The sequence below is a fragment of the Martes martes genome (genome assembly GCF_963455335.1).
Source record: "Martes martes genome assembly, chromosome: 10".
NCBI classification, from domain to species: Eukaryota; Metazoa; Chordata; class Mammalia; order Carnivora; family Mustelidae; genus Martes; species Martes martes.
The window spans coordinates 110,393,536-110,414,642 of record NC_137898.1 but is presented as its reverse complement, the minus strand read 5'-3'; the positions used below and the strand labels follow the sequence as shown (position 1 = coordinate 110,414,642).

Genomic DNA, 21,107 nt, shown 5'->3' with positions numbered 1-21,107 from the left:
TTCTGATCTTCTGTATCGTCCTTGATAAAGAGGACTGAGGACAGAAACCTAAGGAATGCCAGCTTTGAAAAGCCCGAGTCAGAAGAAAAAAATTGAGGAATAACCAACAAGTCACGGGAACGAGAAGGCAGGGGTGGGAAGTTTCCATGAAGGAAGAAGTGGTCAGACTACAGGTCAGATAAGGTGAGCACTGAAAACAGGCCTTTGAATTGAACAGTTAATCAGTGTTCGAGGTTTAGGAAGTAAGTTGGATAGAATGGAAGAGTGAGATTGCGGAAAGGTGAGGACTGAACAGGAGTTAGCATGTGCAGCTGTCCACAGGAGGTTTAGAAGGGCGGGAGAGGCTTTCGCTGCAGAGATGAGAAAGATGTGCTTCAGCCTTCTTTTTTTTTTTTTTAGGTTTTGAGGGGTTTTTGTTGTTGTTCATTTGCTTTTCTAAGAGGAGAGCAGAGTGAACATGTTCTATATTGATAAGCTAGAGGAGGGAGACGGGGATCCTGAAGTAGCGAGAGAAGTCCTCCAGCATATGGGGTACAGTTGGCTTTACACGGGAGGCACATCAACTCTTCTCCTGAGAGGAGGAAAGTCTTGAGCTAGAGGGGAGAGAATTGGAGGGAAATAACATTTACTCTTCTGTTTTAACTGAGAAGATGAAAGCATGTTTGCCGGCTGAGCGCCGGAGGGATGGTAATTGGCCTTGTAAGAACAGTACAGGGCAAACCGGGCTCTACGGAGGTGAGACCAAGAGCTGAGTGGAGACGGGAACAGAGACGACGCGCTGAGCAGTGCACGGGGCGCTCGCCTACCGCGAGGACCCTGCATTTGCTGAGGAGCGAGTAGTGTCTTCACGCGCGTTCTTCTAGCCTCCCTGGCGTCTCAGTTGTAGCTGGAGATGGGAGGCAGCAGTGAATGGACTAGGAAAAGAAGGAAGGCTGACAGACTAGAAACCTCACGGAGTTTAAAGACTCTTTTTAAGATTTTTTTTCTTATTTATTTGACAGAGACACAGCGAGAGAGGGAACACAGGCAGGGGGAGTGGGAGAGGGAGAAGCAGGCCTCCTGCAGAGCAGGGAGCCCAGTGCCTGCTCGATCCCAGGACCCTGGGATCATGACCTGAGCCGAAGGCAGACACTTAACGACTGAACCACCCAGGCGCCCCGAAAGACTCCTTAATAAGGGGGTAGAAGAAATTTCAGTTAGAATGGGGAATTTAAGATTTCAAAGAAGGTGTGGTATTAGGAAGTTACGAGTTCTGTATTGTAACACATGGAAGTCGCTGCTGAGAGAGTAAGATTGAGTTGCATTAGAATAGAGGAGATGACATATATTACATAATTTTCCCTAGAATGAATTCAGTTATACGAAGTTACAAGAGTAATGACCGCTGGAGGCACAGAGTGGGTGGGAGGGATGTGGGCGAGTGTGAGGGATCTTGGTGGTGATGGGAATATTCTGAACCTTGCCTGGATCAGTGTCCGTGTCCTGCCTGTGATACTATACCTGCATGGTTTTGCAAGATTGGGGAAAAATGAATAAAAGGTATATGGGGAATTTTCTATTTTGTATATAGTATCTTATGAATGCATATCGATCTATGGTTATCTCAGAATAAAAAGTTTCATTTAATAAAAATTTTTAATATGTAACTAATATGCATGTATACTTAAATACATAGAAATTAAGATCATAGGCATATTTTGCATTTTAAATCCTCATCACATTTCATTTTAAGAAATCACCCTTTAATCTAGAACTTCCCTATGTCTAGAAGTAGTTATGCTTTTTAAATTTGAGGTGCCTAACAATGGCCCAGCAGAAGGAGAAAAACCACCATGAGTTCTGGTCCTGTGCACAGTCTCGGGCAGGTGATCTGGGGCCTCTGCGCAGCTCGCCGGCCCCAAGAGAGGGCAGTCGATTCGCTCCCGAACCTGACGGTGCTCTACTGTTGACTTTAGGAGTTGCTTTCGAGCAGGGGAAGATCCTCCCGACTCCTGAAACAGTTCCTTTCAGACTCACCAGAGATATTGTGGACGGGATGGGCATTACTGGTGTTGAAGGAGTCTTTAGAAGGTGAGTGTTCAAAGCAGATGGCATTTCACGTCGGCATTATTTGGGTTGTTGATTTCCATAGGTTCTCGGGTTTGCTGCTAAGTCACCTCCCAGTACTTGACTGGCAGTAAGGAAAACCCCAGCGAAAGATGGTGCTCGTCTGCCCTTCTCAGGCCATCTGGGACCTCACCCTGTATCCCATACAGAGCTGTCCTTCCTCGCCCGCTCTGGAAGCAGCTTGCCTCCACCGTTCGTGCCTCTGTCCACCGCTCAGGGCTCCTCGGGCGCCCACTGCTGGGCAGATGAGCTCTGCTACTGGAGCGTATGATGGCTCGGTTCCTGCTGAAAGCATTTCGTAGGTCCCTGTCTTTTCCCAGGATTGGTCCGTGTGCTCAGCTTTTCCTAGAGCAGATTCTCGTCAGCGTGAACTAACAGTGGTCAGTGACCGAAAGCCATGTTTCATAGTAGTACTGTGTGTTATTTTAAAGCTTAGCTTACATTCATAGATAATTACATTCCTTTCAAAAACATTTACTGAAAACCCAGTCTGCCTAATGTCGTGCTCTTTGATATTAATTTGGGAATCATTAACAAGAACAGTCTCGGCCCAGTATACATGAATAACAAGGATGAAGAGATACTGGAAACACTGGTGTGTAACAAAATCCATTTTTGTAATGTGTTTGTAGATGCTGCGAGAAAACCATGGAGGTCATGAGAAGCTCTCAGGAAACCCTGCTGACCATAGTGGAGGTAAAGTAAAAGGAAATCTTGAATATTTTAAATCTTTTAAAAATTTTTAACTTACTGGGGCGCCGGGGTGGCTCAGTGGGTTGAAGCCTCTGCCTTCAGCTCAGGTCATGATCTCAGGGTCCTGGGATCGAGCCCCGCGTCGGGCTCTCTGCTCAGCGGGGAGGCTGCTTCCCCCTCTCTGTCTGCCTGCCTCTCTGCCTACTTGTGATCTCTCTTTCCATCAAATAAAAAAAAATTTTTTTTAAGATTTTATTTAACTTATTTATTTGAGAAAGAGCAAGCACAAGCAGGGAGGAGGGTCCGAGGGAGATGGAGAAGCAGGCTCCCCACTGAGCGGGGAGCCCAATGCAGGGCTCCTTCCTAGGACCCCGGGATCACAGCCCGAGCTGAAGGGGGCTGCCCTACTGACTGAACCACCCAGCCACCCTGAAATCTTTATTTCTCTGCTGTTAGACTGTGTATCTTGTTAGGATGTCACTGATTTGAGGATCGGTGCTTCATGTGAATGTGGTGGGATGACGCGAGGCAGCAGGAGGGAGTGGGGCGTGCACATCAGGAAATAGTGGTTTAGAAATGCCTCCAGTCCTTCCAGGTTTGGGGGCATGTTACAGCATCATAACCTCATCTCTAGTATTTAATTCATAAACCAGCACTTTGACATCTTCACTCTTTCCTGTGGCATGACTTGCTTTCAGAATGGTTTCCGTTGGGGTTTTGAGAGGAATCATTAAATTATATCGCCTTTACCCCAGCCCAGGTTCAGAATGTGTAATCACTGCCTCGTGTTGATCAGGAAGAAAGAAAAGGAAGTGATGCAGATTTCCAGTGCTTAATGGCATTAGCTCTACCTCAGAGAGAATTCTGTCCCTTAAAGCAGTGACTCACCATGCTGGTGTGTGGGGCAAGAGATCAGGTGTTTCCTGCACAGCGGAGCATGGGCGGCGGAGCATGGGCCGGCCTCCCTCACTTACAGCCTCAGCGCTTATCCTCTAACCCCTGGTGCTCGGCGGGCCGTACTTGAGTATCACCTGCACAGCTCTTAAAAAATACTCACGCTGACCGTATTCAAACCATACTTCCAGGGGTAGGGCAGAAACATTTGTGTTTTTTTTTAAAGCTATTGATATCCACTGGGTTGAGGCCAGGGATGCTGCTAACCATCCTGTCACACACAGGACAGCCCTGCAACAAAAGTCGTCAGCCAAAAATGTTAGTAGTGCCGGCACTGAGAACCCTGCTCTGGCTTAATCAGTCTGTAGTCCTTTATGGTTTTCATTCAGCTTCTGTTTTGATAGTAAGACTCAGATCATTTTTTGAAGTACTCTGGTTCTTACTTGAATTCAAAATTCACAAATATGACTCCTAACAGAGCCTTTCTAGGGTTTGAAATAATTTATGTTGTTTATCTACTGAAACCCAAGACGGCCGTATAGGCTCTTTGTAGTACTAGAGGCCTCCATTGCTTTTCATTATTTGATTAATAAAATGTTCCTCCCTATGGGTTCAAACCTAAGCTATCATCAACTTCATATAGGCTGCTATAGGCAGAAGACATCACATACAAATCTAACGGTAACCACAAATCAAAAACCAGTAATAGACATACAAAAAGTAACAACCATGAAAGACAGAAAAGGATCAGAGAAAAACTACAAAAACCACCACAAAACAAGTAACAAAATGGCAATAAATATCTATTAGTAATTACTTTGAATGTGAATGGACTAAAAGCTCCAATCAAAAGTCATAGGATGACAGAATGGATAAAAAAAAAAAAAGACCCATCTATATGCTGCCTACAAGAGACTAACCCCAGACCTAAAGACATCTGCAGATTCAAAGTGAGGGGATGGAGAACCATCTTCATGCTAATGAATGTCAAAAGAAAAGGGAAGTAGCAATATTTGTATTGGACAAAATAGAAAACAGAGACTGTAAAAACAGACAAAGAATAACACGGTATAATAATAAAGGGGACAGAGGGCACCTGGGTGGCTCAGTCAGTTAAGTGTCTGCCTTCAGCTCAGGTCATGATCTCAGGGTCCTGGGGCTGAGCCCCGTATCAGGCTCCCTGCTTAGCAGGGAGTCTGCTTCTCCCTCTCCCTCTGGTCCTCCTCCCCATTTGTGCTCTTTGTGTCTCAAATAAATAAAATCTTTTAAAAATAATGACAATAATAAAGGGGACAATCCAGCATGAAGGTATACAAAATTGTAAATATTTATGCACCCGATATGGGAGTAACCAGATACATAAGACAGTTTATAAGAAACGTAGGGGCACCTGGGTGGCTCAGTGGGTTAAAGCCTCTGCCTTCGGCTCAGGTCATGATCCCAGGGTCCTGGGATTGAGCCCCGCATCAGGCTCTCTGCTCAGCAGGGAGCCTGCTTCCTCCTCTGTCTCTGCCTGCCTCTCTGCCTACTTGTGATCTCTGTCCAATAAATAAATAAAATATTTAAAAAAAAAAAAAAAGAAACGTAAAGGAACTAATCAATAGTAATACAATAATAGCAGGCGATTTTAACACCCCTCTTACATTTATGGACCAACCTTTGAAACAAGATCAATAAGGGAACACTGACTTTGAATGATGACCAGCTGGACCAGATGGACTGAACAGATAAATTCAGAACATTCCACCCTAAGATAGCAGGATCCACATTATTTTCAAGTCACATCGAACATTCTCCAGAACAGATCACATATTAGGCCATAAAACAAGTCTCAACAAATTAAAAAAGAGTGAGGTTATACCATGCATCTTTTCTGACCACAATGCTAAGAAACTGTAAGTCAACCACAAGAAAAAATCTGGAAAGGCCATAAATACATGGAGATTATGTAACATGCTACTTAAACAATGAATGGGTCAACCAAACAAATCAAAGAAATAAAGTACATGAAAACACAATGGTACAAAAGCATTTCTCAGAGGAAGCTGATAGCAATACAGGCCTACCTCAAGAAGCAGGAAAAATCCCAAACAACCTAACCTTAACTCCTAAAAGAGTTAGAAAAAGTACAAACAAAACCCATACCAGTAGAAGGAAAGAAATAATAAAAAGTAGATCAGAAATACATGAAATAGAAGCTTAAAAAAATAAAAAAGGTAAGGGAAACCAGGAGCCAGTTCCTTGAAAAGATCAACAAAATGGATGAACCTCTAGCAAGACTCATCAAAAGAAAAAAGAGAAAGGACTCAAAATCACAAATAAAAGAGGAGAAATAACCCAGAAACACAATTATAAGAATATTATGAAAAACCATGCCAACAAATTAGACAACCTGGAAGAAATGGGTAAATTCCTAGAAGCACCTACCAAAACTGAAGCAGGAAGAAGTAAAGAATTTGGACAGACTGATTAGCAGCAAGAAATTGTTGGGAGTTTTTGATGACTGATTCAAATAAAACTCCAGGACCAGATGGCTTCTCAAGGGAATTCTCCCAAACATGTAAAAAAGAATTAATACCTGTTCTCGAACTATTTCAAAAAATAGGAAAGAAAGGAAAACTTCCAGAGTCGTCGTATGAGGCCAGTATCACCCTGACACCAAAACCTGATGAACATAACCTAAAAAAAAGAGAACTACAAGCCAGTATCCCAGATGAACATAGAGGCAGAAACCTTCAACAGAATATTAGCAAACTGAATCCAGCATTACATTAAAAAGATCATTCACCATGTGGCCAAGTGGGATTGATTCCTGGTATGCAAGAGTGGTTCAGTATTGCAAATCAATCAAAGTGATACATTGATAAGAGAAAGGATAAAAATCCTGTTATAATTTCAGTAGACACAGAAAAAAGCATTTGACAGAGTACAACATCCATTCATGATGAAATCCCTCAGCAAAGTAGGTTTAGAGGGAACGGACCCAACATAATAAAGGCCTGATATGAAAAACCCACAGCAAACATCATCCTCAATAGGGAGAAACAGAGCTTTCCCTCTACGGTCAGGAACTAGACAAGGCTGCCCACTCTCACCACTTTTATTCAACATAGTCCTGGAAGTCCTAGCCACAGCAGTCAGACAACAGAAAGAAAAGCATCCAACTTTGTAAGGAAGAAGTAAACTTTCACTGTTTGCAGATGACATGATACCAAAAACAGAAAACCCAAAAGACTCTACCAAAAACTAGCAGAGCTGATAAATGAATTCAGTAAAGTCGCAGGACACAGTCAGGGTGCAGAAATCTGCAGGGGAGCAGACGTTCCACTTTGTGCTGCTGCCCTTTTTGTGTTTTTTCGGTACTTCCGTAGGCTGGGACCATGTTTCATTCTAGGACATGTCCTGCATCAGCAGTACCAAAATCTGCCCGCTGTTTCATGCTGTTCCGGGCAACCGCCAGGGCCACGAAAAACTGGGGGGGGCAGTGACTTCGAATATATGCACTTTGTGCCTAAGTTCCAGGGTTACCGTGTGACATGGCTGTAGAGTTGAGAGATCCAGACCAGGTTCACCCACAAAAGGGACCTTGGGTTGGGAGGAGCTTTCAGTAGAGTATACCCTTTGTTTTCGCCAGTGGAATTTAGAACTCATTGAGAGAAGAAGAAAAAACCTTAAGAATCGAAATCAAAATGTTAGCTTTATTACTGGTGAAATGATGGGTGAAGATGGCCGAGGCCTAGGCTTGCTGGTGCTGTCCAGCTCCCACAGCTGCTCTCGCAGGTGCACAGCCTACCCGAGGGAGAGACAGCGTGCAGAGGGATACCCGTGTGCAGGACCCTAGTGGTGAGGAGGAGGAGAGAAGGAAAGGACTAGTCCTTAGCTCTTTTTAATAGACTAGTCAGGAAACTGAGGTCAAGGGATGTCACCACCCCCCACTCAAGAAGGGGAATGGATTCGGAAAAGGAGAAGCATCCCAGAGCATTATGCTAGCCCAGTGTCCTCCACGAGGAAACAAAGTACCTCGTTAGGTCATCCCCATCCCCCCAGTCACCTACCACTCGACTAGCCCGTGATTTTTTATCGCACTGGTTCCTCTGCCTCTGTCATTGGAAAGCACACCGGTCTTCTGATACATTCTGTCCAGGTTCTCCTCTACGACCCCCTGTTTGACTGGACCATGAACCCGCTGAAGGCTCTGTATTTACAGCAGAGGCCGGAGGACGACACTGAGCTGCAGTCCACTCCCGCCGGAGAGGACCAGGAATGCAAACGCAATCTCAGGTGAGCCGTCTGTTACCAACGAGGGCCCTGCTCTCGTTCCTGTCCCAAGGCCCTTGACCTGTCTCACCTCACCACAACCTGTGTGTTTGTCCTTAGTGACACTGACCAGAGTTTCAACAAAGTGGCGGAACGCGTCCTGATGCGACTGCAAGAGAAACTGAAAGGAGTGGAGGAAGGAACGGTGCTCAGTGTCGGGGGCCAGGTGAACCTGCTCATACAGCAAGCCATGGACCCCAAAAATCTCAGCCGGCTTTTCCCAGGATGGAAAGCTTGGGTGTGATCCAGCATATGAATTTCCTTTCTGCTCAGTCTTTCCAAATTATACAAATTATACTTTCATTTTTAACCCAACCAACAGACTTTGAATAGGTCTTAATATTTAACCAAGTGAACTATTTACTGTGTTTTTAAAAAAATGTTGAATACTTGACTCCGTCACATAAAGAGGACTTGAGAGTCTCAAGGAAAATCTCCTCTCTCAAATTTTAGAAATAAGTGGCACTCCTGCTGTACTTCTAGGCTAAGCATTTGTTTTTTCTTCTCAAGTACATGCTTGTATTGTTCTCAGTAAAATCCCTGACAGAGGCTTTAGCCAAAAATGGAAGCAGCTGGAGGGCGGAGCATCGCTGACAGTGTTTGCTTGAGTGTGAGTTCGAATACAGAAACTGCTGGATTGAGGTAGCTTTTAATTAACACTTGTTTTCCAGATATTGTATATGAATGATAAATTATTTGATATTAATTTATAAAAGGAAGAAAAAAACTTTAAAATTGTAACTATATTTCATGGTAAAGCCACATTAAAAATAGACAATGTTGAAAGCAAGTTAGTACTTAAGAAATATGTCTGGATTTTCAGGGAAGATCACCCATTGTTACTGAATAATGAAGCTGTTACATTACGGAGAACAAATTTCTAAGACATAGTCTGGTTTCTCTTCTTAAAAATGTATATTGGGGGGTGCCTGGGTGGCTCAGTAGGTTAAAGCCTCTGCCTTCGGCTCGGGTCGTGATCCCAGGGTCCTGGGATTGAGCCCCACGTCAGGCTCTCTGCTCAGCGGGGAGCCTGCTTCTTCCTCTCTCTCTGCCTCTCTGCCTACTTGTGATTTCTGTCTGTCAAATAAATAAATAGAATCTTTTCAAGAAAAATGTATATTGGGTCTTCTCATTCTGTTCTGTCTTTTAAACCCTTCTGTGCTTTCTCTTTGATGACTTTATATCTCTTCTAGTTTATGAATTCTCTCGTCAGCTGTGTATAATCTTTTTAGACTGTTCACATGTTTCCTTTTTCAAAAATGATTTTTCATTTCAGGGCGCCTGCCTGCATGGCTCAGTCGGGTAAGCGTCTGCCTTTGGCTCAGGTCATGATCCTGGGGTCCTGGGATCAAGCCCCACATTGGGCTCCTCCCTCTCCCCCCGCTCATGGTTTCTCTCTTAAGAGAGAAAATCTTTTTAAAAAATTGTTTTTCTCTCTAAGAGCTCTACATTATATCAAATTCCTATTGTCTGTATCTGTCGAATCTTGTATTTGGTGAAATGTTTATCCATGTCTTTTGTAATTGTGGAGGGTGAGCTTCAGCAAGGCTCTGTGGAAATCGTGAGTGACCTGGGTTAAGAAGAATTCATTCCAGAGAAGTTTTCTGGAGAAATCTTCCTAAAATTATTATTTTGCATTTCAAATTACAAACCTCTCCTGGTGTATCTTGTACACTGCCTAAATGAAGATTTGGTATGTGCAGGAAGTTTTATTATTACTGTAGTAAATCAGGGGATTGTAATAAACATAAAGTCTTTAAGAAAGCCTTGAAATCTTCGCAGATGGAATAAGAAATTACTAGTTAGATGACAGTACAGGTATATGAATTTGTAGCTGATTTTTAGTTGATGTATGCAATTCTGTAACATTAATCTTCTCATCAGCCTGGAGGTATGCCGTAAATTTCCTGTCCTATTTCAAATATTCTTAATAATAGTTTTGAAAAGTTGGCCAAATTTGCAGATAACAAATCTAGGAGGAATAACTAATCACAGGTGATAGAATTAAAGATTTTGACAAGAACACGGTCTAGAAATGGATAGTTTTTTAAAGTATTAATTACACAATGTGTTGTAAGCTGGCTGCCTCCCATACCTTCTCTGTAGCATATCGCGGCACGTTAGGGATGTTATTCCAGCTTGCAGCTAGAGGAAGTGAAGTTTAGAGAAGTAAGTAACTTGTCCAAGACGAGAATATAGTACACTGAAGGTACGCGCGTAATAAGGAAAAGAATGTAGGCTTCACCAGTCAGTTCAGTGCGAACCAAGTAAAGCAGCTACCAGACAGGCTAATACATCGTCGACCGAGAACAGTGTTGTCTGGATTAAGGGAGATCATCGCCCTGACACCTCTCCCTCTGCTGGTCATACCACTGCACGGTGTCTCCTTCCAGTACACATTTAAAATACAGGCACTTAGAAATGCTGACGATTTAAATATGGTAAAGGAAGTCAAAGCAGAGAGGAAAAAAGTCTGGATTTCTTGTTTGCAATAGGCAGTTTTTTAAAAAAGTAAGAAAGTATACGGACTTGAAATATAGAAAAACGTGCCATTTCAAATATTTTGCTTGCACTTTAATGAAATTATAGATTTTCTGCAGATTTATTTTAGTACCATTGAATGTATTTCTTTACTACACTATTACCAGAATCTGGTTACACTATTCCCTGTTTTTGAATAAATAATTGTAAAAGAAAATATGTGCTAAGACTCATTTATTTCATTCGGATGTTTGAGTGTTCTGTGTGCCCGGCCCAGGCTGGTGCCCAGGGAGGCAGCGGTGAGCAAGGCAGGGGCCGTCAAGCCTTCAAGAGTTTGCAGCTCGGGGCAGACCCAGCGCTTCCAGTCCCGTGTCAGCTGCGAAGCTGCTACCCACAACCAGCCTGGGGGGCTGTGTCTCAGGCTTACTCGCCTGCTGGTCCTTCTTACCTACCCCATCACAAAAAGGCAAATAAATGTTCCTTGTTTGGGCCCAGAGAGTGATCTAGTTGACATTTCTAAAGTCTGAAAGATACCTTCTGGGATTAGACAGATACAAAGGTCCTGATATTCTACATGTGAAGTAAACATTCCATAATATTTATCATTTTTTAAATAAATTCAGTCCTTCAGAGTTTCAGGCTCTCATTTCTATAAAAATGAATTTTGCATAAATGCCATAGAGTCAGATTTTTATAAAATTTAGATTCAGAATTTGGTGAGGAGGGTGAAAATCTTACATACTGAAAAGTATTTCCTAAAAAATTCTGTAGCTTGCCCATAAGGTACAGCATGCATAAGATTTCTAATGCAGCAATATGTAAAAATGTGTACTTTGTGCACTTAGGCACAGTTTGTGATCCTAAAGCAGTGTTTCTCGGGGGTGGTTTTGCTTCCTGACTCCGCGCCCTCACAGAAGACATTTCACAGCGTCTGGAGGGATTTTTTGTTGTCACTGGCATGGTGAGAGCATGAAACACTGACACACAGTATTGAAAGTGAAGGTCAGTGTTTCCAAACGGGGACAGAAACGTGTAGGAGAGAAATGGTCATGATTTTCCTAGGCTCTCGCCATGTGGTAAGTGTGTGTTCACTGCTGGTCTACGCATAACGTGTGGCTCACTATTTTTTAACTGTGGTAAAATACACATCACTTGACCAGCCTTACTATTTCGTAAGTGTACAGCTCAGTAGTGCTAAGTGCATTCAGTGTCGTGCAGCTCGTCTCCAGTGCCCTTCCCCCACTGCACAACTGAAACTGTACGACCAGTCCACAGCTCCCCAGTATATCTCCCCTCTGGGTGGCCCTTGGCAACCACCCTTCTAATTTCTGTCCCTAGCTACCTCCTATGAGTAAAATCATACAATATTTGTGTTTTTGTGACTGGCTTATTTCATGAACATAATGACCTTAAGTTTCATTCGTGTATGTCAGAATTTCCTTCCTTTTTCAAGACTGAATATTCCATTGTATGTATTATGCCACCGTTTCTTTTACCCATTTATCCATCAACGGACATGTTGGCCGCTTTCTCCTTTTGGCTGTTAGGAATAATGCTATGAATATGGCTGTACAGACCTCTCTTAATATACCAAAAGTGGGACTTCTGGATCCTGTGGTAATTATATTTTTTATTTTTTGAGGAACTATCATACTACTTTCCATAGCAGCTACACCATTTTACGTGCTTACCGCCAGTGCACAAGGGTTCCAATATCCACATCATCAACGCCTCGTTTTTGTTTTTATAGTAGCCATCCTAATGGGTATGGCTGAGTCATTCTTACAAGTAATAGAAGTACTGTATACTTTATACAAATCCGATGAATGCCATTGCAAGAACTAACAAGTTCTATGCAGGAATACGGGCAGAAACCCTAACCCCCGACCCCTGGCCCCTAGCCCTAACCCTAACTCCAGCATAAGTCAGGGGTTTTATGATGTGCAGAGGACTCAACTACCAATTACCAGGGACATACCCTAACACCTAACTCTAATCCCTAAATTTAACTCTTTAACACTAACCCTTACCCTCTGGAGAAGTCTCAACTGCAAAACACCAGGCACACACCCTGAGTCTAACCCTAGACCTGAAGACAGTGGCTTCCTGAGCACACACTAAGAAGAGCTGAGAAGCAGCCTAGTTATCGGGGAGAAGAGCCCAAACATTTAAGTACCGGTAGTATTTCTTAAAATGGCTGGGAAGGTAGAGGTCAAAAGGACCAACTGAATATGTATTTAAAGAGTAGTTAGAGCCCCAAATCCCTCCTTGCCTCAGCTCTGGATGGCTGCTACGTTTATTCTCGTGCCAGCAGAAGTCTGGGGTTTTATTCTCTGGAGAGATCTCTGAAATGCGGGATACCAGGTACATAACCTAATCCCTCACCCTACTCCTAACACTAACCATAACCCTAACCCTCATGCAGTTTAACCTCTAAACTGCAAAATACCAGGTACATACCCTAACTCTGACCCTAGAGCTGAAAAACAAGTTTTAGAAGCAAAATATATTCTCCAACTCAACAATTTTGAAACCAGATTCTGAGTGCTATTGTTAGCTTTGCTAGTAGATTTCAATGTTAGCTTACTTGAAAACTACCCCAAATGTTCCCTGGTGGTATATACAGTGTTTGAATATTCACTGCAGACTTCTAAATCTTTGTAAATAATGCTGAACTTAATATTTTTTAAAAGACTTACTTATTTTAGACAGTGGACAAACATGAGCGGGAGAGGAGCAGATGGAGAAGGGAGAGAGAGAATCTTAAGCAGACTCCATGCTGAGTGTGGAGCCTGATATGTGGCTCGATCTCACAACCCCGATATGACCTAAGCCGAAATCAAGAGTCAGATAATTAATGGACTGAGCCACATAGCTGCCCCTAAACTTCATATTTTTAAAACAACTTTTTTTTTTAGGTGTGCATGGTTATAAGAGTTGTAAATATTTTAAGAGAAAAATGGGTAATCAGTCAACTGGCTACAAATGTGTTTAAGGTCATTGTGGTGTAAACCCAACATGGAAAGTGGATTTCATATGCCTCTCAAACATATTCATCACATGAAAAGAAACACAATGAAAATAACCCTGATGAATCAGTGCCTTCTACTTCTAAGGAAGAAGTAATACCAGTGCTACTCAAATATTCCTGATATTAATAAGAGGCCACTTTATGAGGCCTGCATTACCCTTTTATCAAAAATTACAAGAGTTAACAAGGAAACTGAAGACCAGTATCATGAACATGAAGCACATATTAGTAAATCAATTATATCAATATGAAAAAAAAAAAAAAAGACAGTACATCATGACCAAATCACATTATTCCAGAAATACCAGGGTGGCTTAGTATTTGAAAATCAACGTTAATGAACTAACAAAGAAAAACCAGATGTTCATGTCAATAGATGCAGAAAAAAATGTGACAAAATTCAACATTTGTGATAATTCATCAAATTAGGAATAAAAGGAACATTTTCAACTTGATAAAGGCCATCTATGGAAAACACAGCTTGTGTCATACTTAACAGTGAAAGACTAAATGTTTTCCCCCTAAGAGGAGGAACAAGGTAAGGATGCTGCTCTTACTAGTCCTATTCAATAATGTACTGGAGTTTGTACCCATGCAGTAGAGCAAAGAAAACAAAAGAAAAGACAGTTTGAAAGGAAGTACAATTATCTTCCATTTGCAGATGACATGATTATCTATGTAGAAAATCCTCAAGATTCTATATATTAAAAAGTCTAGAACTAGTGAGTTTAATAAGATCACATGATAAAGGTCAATATACAAAACATCAACAATATTTCTGGATACCAGTGTCAGTGTCCAGACTAGGCCCAAGATGGAGTCACTTATTCTACTTCCCACATCAGCAAACCAAAACAAAGCAAACCAGTTTCTATGCTCAGCTCTCCCAGAAAAGGAATGCTCAGACCAACCAACTAGCACTTGCTTCCTCAGCCTAAGTTACTTAACCAAGGTCCAAGTCTTCCCTTTTCTCCATCTGAAAAGTAATCCTATTTTAACCAATTAAGTGCCCAGTGTAACTTCTTGTTGCTGTTCGCCTTGGTCTATGAAATCTCTTGCTTTGTAAGAAGCTTCTATTTTCTAGACTGGATGTGTCCCAATTCATCAATTGCTAAATGAAAGTCAATTATATCAGGAAATAAAATATCTGTAAAATTTTCCTTTATCACCAGTAATGAACAGTTTGAAAAAGAAATTAAAAAACAATAATTAAAATTTAAAAACCATTACCAAAAACATGAAATAGCTGGGCATAATTTTAATAAAATATGTGAAGTACCTGTATGCTGAAATTTATAAAACATTAATGAGAAAGCAAAGGCCTAAATATATACAGAGAGATGTACTGTGTTCATGGATTGGGAGACTCAGTATTGTTAAGACAGCAATTCTCCCTGAATTGATACATGCATGGAAACAATGCAATCCTATCAAAATGCAAGCAAGCTTCTTTTTCTTTTTTTTTCTTTTGGAGCTTAATATCTATGTAGAAATGCAGAGGAACTAAAAAGCGAAAACAATTTTAGAAAGGAAAACAACAATACAAAACATGTTGAAAGATTTAAAGCCATAGTAACAAATACAGGGTGGCATTGTCATAAAGATGAGACACACAGATTAATAGAGCAGGATAAGGAATCCAGGAACAGACCCTCATATATGACTAAGTGATTTTCAGCAAAGTCTCCAAGGTAATTTAATTGGGAAAGGATAGTATTTATAAAACAAAAAACAACAAAACAAACCTCAAGAAACAAAAAACATATCCATATGCAAACCCTCTCCCCTCCCAAATTTCAAATCTTCTCTCCCACTATACACAAAAGATTTCATAGCGGAGTCACTAAAGCACTGGCCATAAAAGAAAAACAATGGTAATCTGGACTTTATTAAAATGAATTCCCTTTTCTCCTTAAAAGACATTATGAAAGAATGAAAACACCATCCATGCCTGCCAAGCCAGTATCAGATAAGGATTTGCTTTTAGAACATATCTTTTGAAACCTTTTAACCCAATAAGGAAATAAACAATCTAATTTGAAATTGGCAAAAGACTTTAAAAGCTACCTTACCAAGAAAAACATCCGATTGGGAAATAAGCACATTAAAGACCCTCACATCCTAAGTCATTCAGGAAATGCAAAAACTGAAATCACAATGAGATGCCCTTCAGTATACATGCACTAGAATACTTAAATTGAAACATCTGACAACACAAAGCAACAAAATATAAGTGGAACAACCCAAACTTGTTCATTGCTGATAGAAATGCAAAATGGTACAGGCACTTTAAAAAACAGATTCTTGAGTTTGACAGGAGGGAGGATGGCCAAGTAGGAGGATCTGGATGCAACTCATTCCATAGACACACCAAGGTAACAACTATATGTATTGCAACTAACTCTGAGAATGACCCAAGGACTGGCAGAACAGGTTTACTAAAGCTAATCTTGGACAGAAGTCCAGACCGAAAAAGGGAAGGAGTGGTGGAGAAAAGGGTGGGAACTACCCCCTCGCCCCCGCCCCGACTGCACACCCCCACCCCAAGCAATTAACCAAAAACAGGAGGGACATCACAAGCAAGGAGAAGTGGGAGAATCAGACCCCACACTGGGCATCCCTGGCAATGGGAACCTGCGACAAGGAAGATGAGTTCCCGTGATACCTGGCTTGAAAACCAGTGGAGCTTAACTCTGGTGAGTTTATAAATCAGTGGATCTCAACTTCAGAAGTTTTAAATATCAGCAGGCTTCACGGCGGGAGAGTGTGAAGGCAACAAGAAACAGTCCTTACCCTTAAAGAGCCAACATCTAAATAACTCTGCCCAAGACACAGCACAGCAGCAGCAGTTTGAAAAGTGCCTAAGACATACGTGAAGGAGAACATGTGCCAAAGGGGCAGGGATCCGTAGACTTCTCCAGGAACAAACATGCTCATGGGTGCCGTTTTTCTCTCCTTCCCCAGCCTAGGTAGCCAGAAGCTTGTAGGAGCCAACACTAACACTCTCTACCTACCTGGCTTAGAGAGTATGCCCTGCTTCTGTGCTTCCCCCTGCAGACCTACCCCAGCCCTCTACCCAGAGCAGCTTTGGCTCCACCACACTCTGCAGGCAGCCCTGGCCGGGACCAGCATCTCTCCAAAGTGACCCCTGCCCTGGACAGCAAAGCAGATAACCACACATACCAGTGTGCCCCCTGTTACAGCAGCCTGGCTCCTTGGCCGGGTGTGAAGGGAGCGAGCCCTGACCTCCAGTGCACCTGCAGCTGTGACAGAGGCTCACCGCAGACAGCTGCCTGACTGCTGGCTCCACGCAGCAGCGAACCTCTGGTGATCACCGTTGGGCCTCCCGACAACACTGGAAGCAAATGCTGCCCAGTGTGCCCAGTGTACCCACAGGAGGCAAAGCGGGTCGTTGCGGCAGGCTGGGCTAGAGGCAACTGTGCTTCAGCCATAATGGGAAGGTGCATGCAGCCCACACAGGGGACACCCCTGAAGCACCTAATCCTGGTGACTCTAGGAGACTGTACTTTAACACACCAAAAGACCTCTTCTACACAAGGTCACCCCCTCCAAGATCAGAGGACACACCTGACGTAGAAACAAATACAGAGTCAGACAAAATGAGGAGACAGAGAAATAGGTCCCAAATGAAAAAACAAGTCAGAATCTCAGTAAAGCAGCTCAATGAAACAGAGAAAAGCAATATCTCTGATAAAGAATTCAAAGTACCGGTCACACAGATATTTGTTGGACTTGAGAAAAGAGCGAATGAACTCAGTGAGAACTTCAACCAGGAAACAATAAATATAAAAAAGAACCAGTCAGAGCTGAAGAATTTTTAACAGAAATGAAAGATACACTAGAGGGAATTAATAGTAGATTAGAGGATGCAGAAGAATAGATCAGCATTCTGGAAGACAAGATAAAGGAAAGAAAACAAGCTGAGCAGCAAAAGAAAAAGGAATAATAAAAAAAGAGAATAGGTTAGGAGAATTCTGGACATCATCAGGCATAATAACATTCACATTATAGGGATCCCAGAAGGAGAAATGAGAGAAGGGGACAAAAAGTTATTTGAAGAGATAATAGCTGAAAACTTTCCTAATAATTAGCGGAAGGAAACAGACATCTAGATCCAGGAGGCACAGAGAGCCCCTAAAACAACCCAAGGAGGTCCACACCAGGACATATAATAATTAAAATTGCAAAGAATAATGATAAAGAGACAATCTTGAAAGCAGCAAGAGAAAAAGAGAACTGTTATCTACAAGAGAAATCCCAAAAGGCTTGCTGCTGATTCTTCAGCAGACACTCTGCAGGCCAGAAGCAAGGCGCGTGATATATCTGAATGCTGAAAGGAAAAGAACCTACGACCAGGAATACCCTACCCGGTAAGGTTATCATTCAGAACCAAAGGAGAAATAATGAGTTTCCCCAAAAAAACAAAGTAAAAATAAGTTCATCACATTAAATTACCCTTATAAGAAATGTTAATGGGAATTCTCCACGTGAAAAGCAAAGGCTGTAACTAAAAGAAAATTATGAAAGGAAAAATGTTACAGGTAAAAACCAAACATACAGTAATGATAGATTGATCACTCATATAGCCAGTATGGAGGCTGAAACATAAAAATAATCAATTCAATTCTGTCTACAAAAATTAGTCAAGGGATATAGAAAATAAAAACATGTAAACGATGGCTTCATAGGCATAAAACATGGAGGAAGGAATAAAAATTGAGTACTTTAACAGTGTGTTCGAACTTAAGTGACCATCAACTTAATATAGACTGCTATGCACATAGGATGTTATATACAAAACTAACAGTAACCACAAATCAAAAAACTATGATACACAAAAAATAAAGTTACCAAAGCATACACTAGAGAACCATCAAACCACATGGGAAGCAAGCAAAAGAACAAGAAACAGAGAACTACAAAAATAACCATAAAACAATTAATAAAATGTACTAACTATATATCTATCAATAATTACTTTAAATGTAGGGGCACTGGGTGGCTCAGTCAGCTAAGCATCTGCCTTTGGCTCAGGTCATGATCCCAAGGGCCTGGGACTGAGCCTCGCATTGGGCTCCCTGCTCAGCGGGGAGTCTGCTTCTCCCTCTGACTCTCCCCCCCTTATGTTCCCTCTCTCTCTGTCAAATAAATAAATAAAGTCTTGGGGGAAAAAATGACCTTAAATGTAAATGGGCTAAATGCTCCAATCAAAAGACACAGGGTGGCAGAATGGATAAAAAATACGGTGCCCCCACCCCAAAATAAGACCTATCTATATACTGCCTGTAAGACATCACTTTAAACCTCAAGATACATACAGGGTGAAAGTAAAGGCATGGAAAAAGTTATTCTATGCAAATAGAAGTGGAACAAAAACTGGGTTAACAATACTTACACTAGAAAAGATAAATTTTAAAACAAAGACTTTAACAAGAGATAAAGAAGGGCATTACATAATGATAAAGGGATCAATCCAATGAGATCATAAAACTATAAATATCTATGTACCCAACGCAGAAGCACCTAAATACATAAAGCAAATAATAGACAAAAAGAAACACAGTAATACTAGAGTACTTAAACACCCCACTAAATCAAGGAATAGATCATCCAGACAGAAAAATCAACAAAGGGGAGCCTAGGTGGTTCAGTGGGTTAAAGCCTCTGCCTTCGGCTCAGGTCATGATCTCGGGGTCCTGGGATTGAGCCCCGCATCGGGCTCTCTGCTTGGCAGGGAGCCTGCTTCCACCTCTCTCTCTCTCTCTCTCTGCCTGCCTCTCTGCCTACTTGTGATCTCTGCCTGTCAAATAAATAAATAAAAAGAAAGAAAAAAGAAAAGAAAAATCAACAAAGAAACAGTGGCTTTAAGTAACACATTAGACCAAATGGACCTAACAGACGTGTACAGACCATTCCATCCAAACACAGCACGATACACATTCTTTTCAAGTGCATATGAAACATTCTCTAACACAGATCACATGTTAGGCCACAAAACAAGTCTCAATAAATTTAAGAATATGAAATCTTATCAAACATCTTTTCTGACCATAGTGGAATGAAACTAGAAATCAATTACAAGAAAAAATTTGGAAAAAATACAAAAATATGGAGGCTAAACAACATGTTACTAACCAACCAATGGGTCAACAAAGAAATCAAGAGGAAATAAAAAAAATACATGAACACAAATGAAAATGAAACCACAATGGTCCAAAAACCTTTGAGACAGAGCGAAAACAGTTCTAAGTGGGAAGTTTATAATGATACAGGCATAACCCAAGAAACAAGAAAAATTCCCAAACAAGCTAACCTTACACCTAAAGGAACTAAAAAAAAAGAATAAACTAAGCCCAAAGCTAGTAGAAGGAAAACAAAAAGATTAGAGTGAAAATAAATAAAATAGAGATTAAAAGAACAAGAGAGGGGCGCCTGGGTGGCTCAGCTGGTTAAGCATCCAACTCGGTTTCAGCTCAGGTCATGATCTCAGAGTCACGAGATTGAGCCCAGTGTTGGACTCCACGCTCAGCATGGAGTCTGCTAGAGATTCTCTCCCTCCCTCACTGCCCCATCCTTGCATGCACGTGCACACACATACACACACACACACTCTCAAATAAATTTTAAAAATCTTTAAAAAAATAAATAAAAGAATAGAAAGGATCAATGAAACTAAGAGCTGGCTCTGTGAAAAGATAAACAAAATTAACAAATCTCAGTGAGAACTCTAAAATGAAAAATGAAGGAGGAGAAATAACTGACACCGCATCAAGAGAACATCATGGAAAATTATACACCAACAAACTGGACAACCTAGAAGAAATGATTAAATTCTTAGAAACATACAACCTTCTGATCTAAATCAGAAAGAAACAGAAAATATGATCAAATCATTACCAGTAATTAAACTGAATCAGTAATCAAAAAATTTCCAACAAACAAAAGTCTTGGATTAGATGACTTCATAGGTGAATTCTACACAACATTCAAGAAGAGTTAATACTTATTCTTCTCAAACTACTCCAAAAAAAGACAGAGACAGGAAAACTTCCAAATTCATTTTAGGAGGCCAGCATTACCTTGATCCCAAAACCAGACAAAGACACTAAAAAAAAGAAAACTATAGGCCAGTATTTCCGATGAATGTGTAAGCAGAAATCCTCACCAGAACATTAGCAAACTGAATCCAACAAAACATTAAAAGATTCATTCACCGCAATCAAATAGGATTTGTTCCAGGGATACAAAGGTAGTTCAATATTCACAAAGCAATCAATGTGATACATTAACAAGAAGAAGGACAAAAACCACATTATCCCCTCAAAAGATACAGGTAAAGCATTTGGCAAAATACAACCTCTTTCATGATAAAACTCAATGACACAGGTATAGTGGGAACATACCTTCAAAAGTTCTTATGATAGCTAACATCATACTTGATGGTAAAAAATGGAACTTTTTTTCCAGGCTCAGGAAAAAGACAAGAATGTCCACTCTCACCACCTGCATTCAACATAGTACTGGAAAGTCCTAGCTGTAGCAACCAGACAGGAAAAAGAAATAA

The 21,107-nt window shown here is 41.3% G+C and overlaps 1 protein-coding gene across 1 annotated transcript in view; it reads left to right on the top strand.

Annotated features, from left to right (window-relative positions):
* ATM (ATM serine/threonine kinase) overlaps positions 1 to 10,699 on the top strand; it is a 127,344-nt gene extending 116,645 nt beyond the window's left edge. Inside the window, exons 62-65 of the mRNA XM_080816705.1 lie at positions 1,956 to 2,070; positions 2,739 to 2,802; positions 7,838 to 7,974; positions 8,071 to 10,699. Of these exons, the coding sequence (XP_080672831.1) occupies positions 1,956 to 2,070; positions 2,739 to 2,802; positions 7,838 to 7,974; positions 8,071 to 8,254 (500 nt within the window). The 3' untranslated portion in view covers positions 8,255 to 10,699. The remainder of the gene's footprint in view (positions 1 to 1,955; positions 2,071 to 2,738; positions 2,803 to 7,837; positions 7,975 to 8,070) is intronic.
* Positions 10,700 to 21,107: the final 10,408 nt, after the last annotated feature.